The sequence below is a fragment of the Gymnoscopelus braueri genome, assembly GCF_963280865.1.
Source record: "Gymnoscopelus braueri genome assembly, chromosome: 20".
In the NCBI taxonomy this organism is placed as follows: domain Eukaryota; kingdom Metazoa; phylum Chordata; class Actinopteri; order Myctophiformes; family Myctophidae; genus Gymnoscopelus; species Gymnoscopelus braueri.
In genome coordinates, this window is record NC_137622.1 from 23,104,231 (window position 1) to 23,118,369 (window position 14,139).

The window sequence follows — 14,139 nt, forward strand, 5'->3', positions numbered from 1 at the left end:
ACACTTTATATAATATGTCTCTCTCTCAGCTAAGGGGTCCTTAGCCTGGAAAACGTTGAAGACCCCTGATCTACATCATCTCCTGGTCCTGGACTATATGAACTTGAAAATGACAAGGTATTGAAAAGACATCCACTGGTTGTCACACATTTGAGGCTCTAGGTTAAAGTATCAGCATACTGTGCAGGATAAATCCAGAAAACTACTTCTCTACCGTAAACTCTGTTTAGTGTACCTGCATTTGACATCCAAAATAAAATGCTGAAGTGTTTACTTATATCTAAAACATATATTTAATAGGTTGTGGTGTGTTGCTCAGGCACATACAAAAGATTCTCTCTTTGTCAAGGAGATAGTGGTGGCCATTTGGGGAACTTCTGAAAGGTAAGAAAATGCTCTAGCCTATTTATTGCTTTCTAGTAGCATTTTCTAATGGTGCAGGTTTGAAATTGGACATTATTGTTCTAGTGTTCACATTGTGGCCACCTAACTGATATAACCTAAAGATTTGTGTTTATATAGCCTACACATGTTGGCGAGTTTCATTTTGATAATTGGCATTATATGTTGTTGTCCATGGTGCTGAATCAATGCGTTGCGATGTGTCATAATATTGATTGATTCACAGGCCCACAGAGGTCAAAGGGACTGAGAAATTATCACTTTGATTGGGTGTTTATATGCTTATATGCAATTTGTATTTGATAGACTATGTGGAATCAAAGTTTAATGCATGGTTTTATAATTAGGCTATTAGTTTGTTACTTCTCTTATTTCTACGACCTTTTTGTTAAAATAATTATTAAATAGCTATAATATGATATCAATCATAGAAGGTTTGTCTCTCCAGCTCTTCGATTCTACCAATTTGACAAGGACAGGATACAGCGTAAACAAGTGAAACTGGTATTGTTTGGTGATGGAACAAAAACATTGAGCAGATAAAATTGGAACTGAAACACAAACATTGAAGCTGATAAATGATCTTTTTTAAATGATCGTCATATCACAGACTGGAAGAACAATAAGAACATCTGCAGCATCCTGTTGCACACTTTGAAGGACATAAGGCTCCTCAGGTAGAATTGTCAGGGTTATGTCATAATAAAATGCCACAAATAACACTTTCAGTATGTAATAGGAATAACCTTCGCTTAGGTAAAACAAAATGTTCAATCTCCCTTAAATCTATCTTGTCCAGGTTGCAATTACGATTGCATCCACTGGGGTGCACTCTGAGTCAGTATTACAAGACTATATAGCTCCTAAGATATATTTTTTTATTGGTTTGAGCTCATGACAAATTCTGTTTAATGTTTCAGCAGGTTAACATTAGGTCTGTGCAAATGGCAATGTCTTTAGTTGTAGGGCCAAGGTCAATGGCCTTCCCATCCTTCATTCACTCCAGGTTGGATAGAGGTGGACTGTGTATGGTTCTTTTTGATGATGATGTGTTGGAGTCCTGCTCCACTCATGTAGTTCATTGCATTATGGATGACACCATTGCTGAGTGACACAGAAGAGACAGAGAGAGGATTAAAATATCTCTTCATTAGCATTTTGAATCTGAAATATAGTGCAGGATATATCATTGTGTAACTTCTGTATGTTGTACTTTATAGAAACAATAAGCTACTTTGCCTCAGGCTTAGCTATTCAGACAAGCTAAAAGTCCTGTTGACACATCTGGTCCAAATTCACAAATAAATCAGAACTCAACAGGACAACTAACTGCAGTAGGAGTTATATATACGTTTGTGTGTTGAAAGCAGACATAAACCTAAATTATGTCTGGTTGGAAACAGGTGAGCTGGGGAGACTCAGGGATGCAGGGGAGATACAGGGGTGAGTCGTGTGTGTGTAGGATGCCCTCAATTTATTATGTATGTTTATCAGGTTATTCAGTGGGTGTTTATTACAGTACCTGTTAAAACACGAGATGGCCTACATAATTGGGAGCTGCTGTAGAACTGTTTGTCTGGAGACCTGTCTGTTTGTCAGTGTGACCAGAGAGCATTCAGGGCTGGTACGGTAAGGTACACGGCATAGCCACCTCACCAGCAGACTCAATATGATCTGCTCTTATAAACAAGAAGGACAGGAATGAGAAGGGTAACATACACATTATGCGGTATATAGTCTCGCGTAGCCAGACAACTATTCCACAATCTCCGAATGCTATATAGAGTCTGGAACTACAACTCCCGAAATCCGATTGAGGAAACTGGCACTTCCGTTCACGAAAATATATTTTAAAATATCTTTACATTTTCTTTTTTAATTTCCATTTCTGCTAAGCAGCAAGCTAAATATACTTAAATGATTTTGATTTATAGTCGGATAAATTTGCGCGACTGTAAAGACGAAACGAAAGTGGGGAGGAAGCTTCACATCCGGTTTATATTCTAATCATTATCAGAGCTTCCGAGTCCCAGACTGTATGACCGGAAACATTTGAAAATTGTGGGAGGCAACAGTCTGGCCACGCGAGACTATGCGGTATATAACTGTGAATGTGAGTGTGAATGAGTGAGTGAACAGGTAGGTGGTCCTTGTGAATTTACCTCTCATTGCCATTGACATCTCTGCCAGTGGTGCCATTTGAAAGCTGGACAGTGGTCGGGGCTATAGTGCTGTTTATCTCCTGTAGCATAAAGTCTTCCTCCTCCAGGCCTGCCCTACAGAGGGTGGGTGTGTGGCCACACAGCAATGTCGCCTCTGTCAGCTGGTGACCGGCTGAGACGCGAATAAGACAGAAATTCAAAGTTTAATTCTTAAAATGACATAATATAAGTTTGCTACATTATACATTCTGCTCATAGAGATCCAAAAGGTTATTTGAGAATAATTATTCTCCTTTTGGATGAAGCTTAGCTGATTCTTGGACTAAAGAGCGGATACACAGATCCTAAGTTATAGACTCTTTTTGACAGGATAGGTAAACGCACCTGAAGGTAATAACTTTAATTATAGATGCGTTCTATTTACGTAGGCGTTTCTGTGTGCCAGTATGCACATCCACAATTAATGTTTACCTTCGGCTTTGTTTACCCGTCAAAATATCTGCTGTGAGAAGGGTCTGATGCCATTCACTGTTCAATCAAAAACCCTCCTACATATTATTTACTGTACCTGTGTTTACCACTGGAGACGGCGGTTGGCTCCTTCCCCCATTGTGGCTAGGGCATCGACATCTCAGCAGGTACGCATAGGCCGACCTGAAGTCCCTGTTGAGTGCTGCATAGAGAATGGGGTTGAGGGCTGAGTTGGCGTAACCCAGCCACAACACCACATAATACTCTATCCCTGGTGACGAATCCTCCATCACCCCCATCACTGTGAAGTGGATGAAATAGGGTAGCCAGCACACAACAAATGCCCCGATCACTGCCGCCAATGTTACCGTAGCTTTATGCTCTCTCAGGGCCACCGATGTGATCGTGGAAACGATCGTGGTCGTGGTGACCGTGCTGAATCTGCGGTTGAAGTTGGCAGTGTTGCTGGTGGGCCTGGAGTTGATAATGCGCTTAGCCTGTGCCCGTGCGATGCGAAGAATGCGGTGGTAGGTCCAGCACATAGCCACCAGAGGTAGGTAGAAGGTGAGGAGTGAGTCAGTGATAACGTACGGCCTGTTTAGTTCAAATCGGCAATCCCTCGTTTTGTTCTTGTAGTTGTAGTTCTGAACCATGCCATCTGGGGTGTTCCATCCCAGGTGGATGGGCAGGAAAGAAACCCCTAAAGCCACCGTCCACACGCACACCATTGCCACGGCAACTCGCCACGGCAGCACCAGGGATTTGTACCTGAGGGGCCTGGTCACGGCCATGTAGCGGTCCACGCTGATGGCGAGCAGGGTGAGGATGGATGCAGTGCACAGCATGACATCCAGGGAGATGTAGAGGTTACAGAAGACAGGGCCGAGCGGCCAGTCTTCTCTGAGCAGCATGAGGGCAGAGAAGGGCAAGACCAGCATGCCCAGCAGCAGGTCTGTGACCGCCAGTGACACGATGAAGCAGTTGGTGAGACAGCGCAGGCGTCGTGAGGCACAGACGGCCAAACACACCAACACGTTACCACTGATGGTCAGAATAATCAGGAGGGACAGGGATATCCCCAGCAGCACCTTAAATAGCATTGTTGACAGGAGTCACTGGAGTCGGCCTGACGGCATCGTCACCAGACTGCAGTCACTATGACATTGTCATTGGTGCTTGCCTTGAACAGGTGCTTCCCTTGAACAAGTAGCTATATACTGTATAAATATATAATACCAGGAAGTGTTTTCAGCTAGCTCTGTTGGTGCAAATCCTTCTGAGATCAGTTCTCAGTGATTTTGTTTCTTGACCAGGATAACAGTAAACTTTCATGACTGGTTTCATTGAGGAAGTCTTGAAAGGATTTGGTTATGTGATCATGTGTCGGAAAATGCTGCTACAAAGCCATGCTCAAGTAGCACATCAGCATAGCACTTGGTTGTTGAAGTATCTGTGGCGGTAGTCTGTGGGATTGCTGAATATGGAGCTGATTCATAGTAGGCCATCCTTTCCATCATCTGGCTTCAACACCATCTTCTATGGATGTGGTGTCACCTAGTGGACAAAGGGGGTAACAACATACATTATTTCATTGTGTGAAATTGGTCATTACTACACTGGAGCTTAAGGAGACTCAATTATTCTGGACGCTGGAATTGTATTTATTTTTAATTGCAATTATATCTTAGTAGGTTTTGTTTGCTTATTTAGATAGGACACAGGAAATTGAGGGCAGGTAGGGGGAAACGTGCAACACAAGACTGTAGTTGGAATGGAATCAGGGACATTGTGATATTGTGGCTGTTGATTAACTGTTTGCTTTCATTCAAATTAGAGTACATGAACGGTTCAACATCACAATACACATTTCCTGTGTGTGAATGAGGAACTTAGACTTTGTGTGTGTGTGTGTGTGTGTGTGTCTGTGTCTGTGTGTGTGTGTGTGTCTGTGTGTGTCTGTGTGTGTCTGTGTCTGTGTCTGTGTGTGTGTGTGTGTGTGTGTGTGTGTGTGTGTGTGTGTGTGTTTCCAGTTGAGCACTGTTTCAGGCAGTTGACCACTTTTATAATATATAGCCGGAACTACAAACTACTAACAATTGTAAGGGAAAGAGAATCAAGTACCAGCCTAAATATGAAAATAATTAAAGGGAATAGGCATTCATATTTTGTGAATCTGTATATTTGTTGTGTATTTAAAATTGCATTTGGCTTGTATTGTACAATGGCTCATGATGTTGTCAGGCTGTGCAGACTAGAGCTATAGCTACAATTACCCGTTTGTCAGGGCTGGTTTAATGGATGTGTGTCTGATGCATGTATATAAAGAATGCAATATGTCATGACAGGTTTTAACAGATGTATTTGTCTGATTAATTAGGATACACTTATGTTAGGACAGGCATTCATGGTGAATGCAAAGTGGTCCTAATATATTCTATCACATCCATAACAGTGCGAGTTTTGGCTCTGAGAAGACAAGCTGTCATTAGAGTGTGAGCTAATGGGGAATTCCAATCAAACTACAATAAAGCTATAAACCAAGTTGGCAGATTATTTGTACAGCAGAGGACAAGACGTGCAACTGTGCAGAGCGCCAGCTGTAGCTTGGTTGTGTCGCTCTCCCACCGTATTAGACCATGTGGCTGAGACGCATTATGTGGTGTTGGACTAAACCGTTTTAAGTGTGACAACACGCACAGAATTTTCAATTATACTTGCATGTAAAAGTCCTGTGGGATTCTTGTGTGTACAGTTGTCATTGGAAATCCTAAGTCATATATCACAGGCTTGAGTTTGCTGGGGAAACCTACAGTATAATAACAAAGATGTTGAGCACAACACGTAAGAAGAAACTGCACCTAATGTAATGCATCATAGAGAAAATGCCTTTAAATACAGTACAAATTTACAAATTGTCAAAGCTCTGATGTTACCATCGCATTCACTTAACAAATGGAGTGGATTTGATGATTCTCCTATGGGCATTGTTGAGATTTTCTTAATGCTAGGTTTCGAACTGATTGACGGCATAGAAGATGACTTGTCCTCAGAGAACCTATTCATTAATGGCACGTGGTACTGGGTACAGTAGAGCTGTTAATGTGTGCATGGTGGAATGAGGATAAGCGATAAGAGTGTGAAGTGTGGTTGTGCATGTTCACGTGCACTTTAATGTACAAGTGTGTGAGCATGTATTTGCGTCAGTGGGTGGTGGGTATTGTTTGCTCGTCTGTTTTTCCAACACTGTAATGGACAGTGGGACATTTGCCAGATATGGTTTATAGCCACCCACTTATCACCTTAGAGAGGAAAAAAAAAGACAGACAGATAGAGAGGGAGGGTGTTTAAACAGAAATGATAGACAGATAGAGGATTGGACAGTGTCTTTATACAGTAGGAAAACAACAGATAAGGGGGATGAGATGAGAGCGTGAATGGAATGGATGCCACAGTACAAAACATAATTTGTCCTGAATGCAGATCACCGTCTCTAATCTTCAACGTGTCAAATTTTCCACATTTTGCTCCCCCATGACACATTTATGTCGCAGGCCTTATTAGCCTACATTACGGGACCACTGCTTTGAAGTTCATCTAGAGCAAATACTGCTATCACAGCCACTAACGTACGAAGTGAAGCCCTCCTACGCACAACGTCTCACTTTTCTTATTTGACAGAGCCACACAGATGGAACCCTCTGGTTGCATGCAGACAATCCACTCCCAGCCAGCCACTTAGGATTGAACGAACGGACAAACCACACACACACAACCACACACACACACACACACACACACACACACACACACACACACACACACACACACACACACACACACACACACACACACACACACACACACACACACACACACACACACACACACACACACACACACACACACACACACACACAGGGAAGTCGTTTGGGTTGAGGCCAAGAGTAGTCTGTGAGGGCTAACCAGATATGGAGATGTTTTACAGGGTCGCCAGTAGCAATACCACAAAGAGAATCTTGGTTGCTTTCCTGGGACCAGAGAGAGAGAGAGAGAGAGAGAGAGAGAGAGAATGCATGCGTGTTTGGCTGTGTTAATAGGTGCACATGCACGTAGCTTGCCTTTTGCTGTCTACATGCATTTGTGTTCCTGTCTCAGTGTTGGTGTGTGAGAGTGTAATCATATTCGTTTCCTGTGTTTATTTTTACATAAACATCATAAGCCGGTATTCTTGGTAAAACTCTATTAATCTTGGCCTGAGAGTGGGAGGAAACATGCTTTTGGCCCTCTGATACTCCTTAAGTGTGAGAATGAAACCAAATCCAGTAGATCTGCACTTTATCGGCACAAACCCACCCAGCCTGATTCATGCAGACAGAGAGTGAGAGTTTGTTGTGCTTAACGGGATGAGCTCTCGATTCCTAATGTTTTTTACTAGTAGTCCTTTATTTGTAACGGACTTTGAGGAGTGTAATGGATTAGTATTTGAGTGCTCTGTTTACTTTAGTATGTAGAAGCGTGCCATATCTGTGCAGCAGTCAGAATATCATTATATCAAATCCCTGGTAATGTGGATGGTTTTTAGTTTTTTTGCATTCAAGGCCAAGTATACTGACACACAAATACAACCCTTTTATTTCTGTATGTTTGATTATTTCAACTATTTTCATTAATCAACTCTTGCTGTAGTCTGTCGTTCATGTTAAACGCTCTGTAACTCTGTATTAAAAGTGCTCTACAAATATATTATAATCATTATTATTATTATTATTATTATTTATTGCTGTAGTAACAACTGTTCTTGTATCCCAGGATACATGTGTGGCAACTGTAATACCTACCTAAGTATGTTTGCATATGAATACACACACACACACACACACACACACACACACACACACACACACACACACACACACACACACACACACACACACACACACACACACACACACACACACACACAGGAAATGTAGGAAGTGATGAACTTTAATAACCTTAGGACAGATCCCAGAAGACCTTTCTCCTAGACAGCTTCCTTTACTTGCTGTCTGTCTTTCAATGGCAGTAGGATGCAAATGGTCTGGAATCTGGATGTGCTTCAATGTATTCCAGCAAGCCCTTCTATAATTCACTAAATGGTTTGTAAAAATAGCCCAATTTGGGTAGTCTCTATCCTAGAGACAGTCTAAGCTCTGACATGAGTAATACGGTTATTTGTAGCTCCACTCTTTTGTGAGAATTTCCAAATACCCCCATGTGCTCATTTTGAGATGTCTTTATTATGCATATGAATGTACTACTGGCTGAGCAAGACATGAAAGAATAGGTCCAAATCTACATCCAGCACCCCGACAATACATGCGGCCCTATTCAACCAAGTAGGTGCATTATAAAAAAAATAAAATAGGCGTCAAATTAAATGAATGACAGTCCCCCCCCCCCCCCCACACACACACACACACACACACAATCAAGTTACAAGTTAAGAAATTAAAACAATACTCACTCAACTCAAAAGATTCTTAAGATCAACAGAGATGGATATCCATGAATTCATGTTGGCCTCCATGGCGCCTTGGATAGGGGCTGTAGAACAATGAAACAATGTTCAGAAGACTGAGAACCCATTGAATTAAATGGAAATAGTGATTGCTTCCTGTGAGTGGCAATCATTTTCTTAGCTGCTGTAAGGCCAGCAAACAAAACAAATTTCTTAATAAGTCTGTGATGTAGTAGGTGGAAAATCGATCATTAACAATTAGAACAGTAGAAGTGAGATACTTACAGACAACATTAAAGAGAAATTGGAAGCAACCATCTACCAAAACACAGCAATCTCCAGACACTCCCAAACCATAATGGAAGAATGTGCCTACAGTGTTCAATGAACACAGAAAACCGTTAGGAATATTTGTAATTATACTAGACCGGTGCCCGTTGGGAACCGGCCTACTCGGGAACGATGCAAGTTGGGAATGCATGCTCACGGCCCCCACCCAATTATGCAATACTCGTACCCATTGTCAAAGTACCGGTTGTATCTGTCTATCTGTGCCCCTTTTATGCCCATGTAGGGAGATCTCTGTATCTGTCTACCCGTCTACCTTGTAAGGTAGCTCTCCACTGCACCGACGTCGGTGGCGGTAAGTGTTAGAAAGCGTCTGTTGCCGAAAATCTGCTGTTGAATGGGCGGTGGGTCGCGTCGGGTCGCAAGTTCTAGGAAAACCGGCTCGGTCAGCTTTCGACCGTCGGATAGCAGCGGGCTTGTTGTTGAAAAAGACGTCAAGCCATAGGTTATTTTTAGCACCATAGCAGTCGGTGTCGGCTGCAGGTGCATTCAGCAACTTTTCTTCACACCTTCCAACCGACTGATCTCCCGACTTCATTCGACTGCCAGTCTGTAGTAATCTGTAGTAGCCTTTATGCTCATATACTATGGAAATCTCTGTATCTGTCTGTCCTTGTCCCTTTTATGCCCATTATGGAGATCCCTAATGTCATCAGTATGCCCATATAGGGGCAACCGGTTTTGGACAACCTGATATATATCATCATATATCACCATATATGCTTATAAATGGGCATATTGGTTCAAGGTTGGATCGGCGGTTCTGGGCAACTGCCTATCCGACCGACTTGCCACTAGACACCGCACTCCCTGGGTCCTTGTGATACACATACCGAGTTTGAAGTCGAGCGGTCGAACGGTTCTTGATACACGAACGACAGATACACACACTCACACGCACGCACATGTAGAGATTTGTGTAATTTATAGTTAGATTTCCATACTACAGATCGATCATATAAAATTTCAAAAGGACAGTCTCAAAGATGTGTGGTGAATGAATATCACTTCTAAAAGAGGAGGATAATAGCAAGCAAAGAGGTAAATGTATTTTTTTACATATGCTTTGCCTTATGTAGAACAAGTTTCTGATATAATTCCAATTAGAGCACGTATAGGGAGTAATGTCTGTTTGAAACATCTCCGATCAAAATTTAGCACGTTTTGGGCAGGACTAAAACATGTAGTCCTACATGGTCTACTGATTGGGCTTTACAGCAGGGACAAGAAGGGTCTAACGTATATTAGGATAGATTTAGGTTAACTTGGTATTAGTTAAATTGACCCTTAAAACAACCTTAAGTTGTATCCGACCATGTATGGCACATGGAGAGGGAGTATGTGAGGTCAAGTGCTGCTGCAAGTGCCCATCCTCTTTTAGCCTTCCTCTCCAAGGTCAGTTTCCCACTGTCTCCTAACTTCCCCAGTGAGCAAGAAGTAATATTAGTATTAAGCTCCTGCAGTGAGAATACGGTATGATCAATTACATACATACACATACACACACACAGTACAATGCCTTCATTTTGTCCGTAGTTGTGCATGTTTTCTGAAAGCTTACAGATTACGGAGCAGTACTGGGAATCGTGGGAGGTAGTGTAGCTGACATGAAAAGAAGGGTTGTCTGGAATGTTTTAGGGAGAGGTGTGTGAGTTGCTGAAAACGTTTAAACATATGATGTCACCTCGCCCGGAGAATGTATCAAACCAGGCAACATTTTTCCAATCTTCTATTGACCAATTTTATATAAATGTGTGTACTGTATGTGTGTATGTGTCTGTGTGCATGTGCATATGCTTACACTGTGCACACAGTATACTGTATAATGTATTTAAAGATGCTGTAAGTAATATTATTTTTTAGATAAGTGTTAAATAGCTCTATATTATAGCAATCATTGCTATAGAGTGTTTTTCAGTAATGGATCTCCCCAACTCTGCAACTCTTTAGTAAAAAAAAAATGGGTCGGGATACCAATTTCATCCAATCAGGAAAAATAACTCATACAGGATAAACAAGTGAAATAGGAAGTGATGAAGAAAATAATTGTTTTGTTTTAACCTAAAATTATAACTTTACAGCAGCTTTAATTACTTACTTTGGGGACTTTGGACATTTGAATCGAATGCATTACCAAACTGGGGGGGGGGGGGGGGTGTGTGTGTGTGTGTGTGTGTGTGTGTGTGTGTGTGTGTGTGTGTGTGTGTGTGTGTGTGTGTGTGTGTGTGTGTGTGTGTGTGTGTGTGTGTGTGTGTGTGTGTGTGTGTGTGTGTGTGTGTGTGCACGCGCATTATCATGTTTTGTCTTGTTAAACAGAAAAAAAGAAGATAAAGAAGAAGGCTGTGCAGTGTCCACACTGGCCTGTTACTCAGTTTAATGTTCGAAAGAGCTACTATTGTACTTTTATTTGAGTAGTGTTCAACATAAGTAATCTTACTTCTACTTCAGTAACATTCAAGCCAAGTAGTGATACTTCTACTTGAGTAGGATATTCTAGTACTCTTTCCACCCCTGGTGATACAAACTGAGCCACAGGGGAATTGCAGATTGCCCTCATTATGGCAGTCACCATGCCACTCCTATTTTATGTCAACACTGTAGTTTCCGCATAGAATGCTTCCGCTTAATCAACGATTAACTAATTAGACATGGTCATGCACTGACACATAGGGCTGGACCTATGACTTCAAATCATTATCATGATTATTTACAACTTTTGCCCCGATTACAATTAATGAACAATTATTTAAAAGAAATTACAGTGAAACTAGCAGATCTACAAGCTCACATGTGTTCTGAGCTTGTAGATAGGCTATTTTCACTATTACGCCGCTATTGTACAACAAAGTACAGTATAATGGTGGTTAATCAGACTAATGATAAGAAATATATTAGGATTTTCCCCCCGGATCGATTTGTTGATATATAATCTTTTTTTTTAAAGGAAAAAAAAAAGTACCCTGCTTCTCGATTATTTGATTAACCTACTGTACCTGAGCTAGATTAACTTGGTTATTGGTTCTAAATATTGGTTTCGATATATTTTGGGGTAATTGCCTAGCCGTACATATACACACATTCTGTTAATGGTTCTGTACAGCGCTATAGCTAACCTGAGAAGAGACCGGAAGCACCCTTTGAACATTCCCATCATCACTCGCCTCTGCAGGGCGATGTAAGTCAGCAGAGTGACTTAACCACAGAGTTCTCAGGTCCTCAGCAACACAGATGGTGACCAAATCATGACCGTCAACCACATCCTCTATACACTTTGTTACAGAACCATGTCTGCTGCAGCTGATATGCATCTCCCTAGAATCACTTAAAGGAGCTCTTCACCTATTTTCAACCTTATCTTCATGTACGGTAATTGGTCAATATGACTTTGATAAGCCATTATTCTTGCATAAAAAAACAAAACAAAGTTTGAAATTTTTGAAATAATTACCAAACCTGCCTACCGATGATGTCACTGGTAGGCAGGTTTCTGAACTGTCAACAGCCCTCCTCTGAGACACAGAGTGAGTAGACAGAAATGGTACATCTCATAATCTCATAATGAGCAATAGTGTGGACCAATTATATGAATATATCCTTACACAGTAATACACAGTAGAATGGGTTAATATGATTTTTGTCAATCAGTAGATTGACAAGATTTTGTCAATCAGCTTTTTTTTTGTCAATTACAGTAGCTGGGTAGCAGTTGCTGTCAAAATAGAGGTTATGTTGGTAAAATATGTGATGTAGATCAGATTTTCTGAGCAACATGATGGTTACATGGTTGTTTTGTTCTTAATGTGGGAAAGGTAAACATTCCTTAACTTTATAGCCAGTATGCTTTGTTTGTAATGAAACCACCTTATATGCACCTGTAATGTACCTATCTCCGTAAGTTTGCATATGAATACTGTGTGTGTATGCACACACACACACACACACGCGCACGCGCACGCGCACGCACACACACACACACACACACACACACACACACACACACACACACACACACACACACACACACACACACACACACACACACACACACACACACACACACACACACACACACATTTGGTCATGGCAGTTGGTAAAAGATAAACTATCCCTTCGTCTTGACACTCGCACACACACACACACACACACACACACACACACACACACACACACACACACACACACACACACACACCCCCCAATCTAAGTTCCTCATTCACAGGACTGATTAAACGACCTCTTTGTCATTGTACATTATATACACATACCCACACACCACTATTGCTGCACAGTTAAACTGAGTCCAGTCCATGACCTACATTATGTTGTACAGTATGGTATCCTCAAAGTGCCTCTCTCTCTCTCTCTCTCTCTCTCTCTCTCTCTCTCTCTCTCTCTCTCTCTCTCTCTCTCTCTCTCTCTCTCTCTCTCTCTCTCTCTCTCTCTCTCTCTCTCTAAGAAAAAAGAAAATAATCCTGATCATACTGAAGAGAGATTTTTTTATTCTGCTGTTAAAATCAGTGTATACAGAACGGTGGTAAAGATAAACTATAAATTCCATTCAGCTGGGATGAACATGATTTGCTATTTGAAAAATAAATTACCATTTTATACAGTAGACTTTGTCACATAATGTTTCAAATGTAGTCCATCTAGCATACTGTAAGAATATTGTATGAACTCACCTTTGTGCTGTTGAAGACTGTCTACTACTCTGCTCTGCTCCCTGAAACTACAGAGCCACACACTTACTCAGTAAGTGCGTGTGTGTGTGTGTGTGTGTGTGTTGTGTGTGTGTGTTTGTGTGGGAACGATAGGAGGGAGCACCAGTGAGTCAGGCACACACCTCTCTCTCTGTTGTTCCTCCCCACTGTCTTCATGCATCTATTTCTTCAAATATTATTCTCTCATATCTGGCTAACATCTCTAGTTTCTAATTGGTATTAATGATATCATTCTGTCATTCTGCACGGGCGGGAGAGGTGTCAACTCCATGGCAACGCACGCACGCACGCACGCACGCACGCACGCACGCACGCACGCACGCACGCACGCACGCACGCACGCACGCAGGCACGCACACACATTGTACATGCATGCGGACACACTCTTCTTTCAGACAGGGTACTCAGGGAGAATGGCTGTTTGGGTGAATTGCTGAGAATTGGCACCAGATGGTCTTGAATGATGTCAATGGCCGATGGGTCAGACACATTCTAAATCTATCTTTCTGGCCCTATGCCTTTTACTTTGCTTTGC

At 41.7% G+C, this 14,139-nt stretch overlaps 1 protein-coding gene across 2 annotated transcripts; it reads right to left on the minus strand.

Moving 5' to 3' along the window:
• Nucleotides 1–1,055: 1,055 nt before the first annotated feature.
• On the minus strand, nt 1,056–13,663 carry hrh2a (histamine receptor H2a). 2 transcript variants are annotated; one of them, XM_080415753.1, is made up of 6 exons: nt 13,566–13,663; nt 8,547–8,621; nt 3,133–4,589; nt 2,565–2,736; nt 1,925–2,076; nt 1,056–1,506 (listed from the first exon to the last, which is right to left on the minus strand). In XM_080415753.1, exons 3-5 carry the CDS (start codon nt 4,133–4,135, stop codon nt 2,067–2,069), a joined length of 1,185 nt encoding a protein of 394 aa, XP_080271879.1. In that variant the 5' UTR covers nt 4,136–4,589; nt 8,547–8,621; nt 13,566–13,663; the 3' UTR covers nt 1,056–1,506; nt 1,925–2,066. The 2 variants fall into 2 exon arrangements, with proteins under 2 accessions (XP_080271879.1, XP_080271878.1); XM_080415752.1 differs by having other exon boundaries at nt 8,542–8,621.
• Between the last annotated feature and the right edge of the window lie 476 nt (nt 13,664–14,139).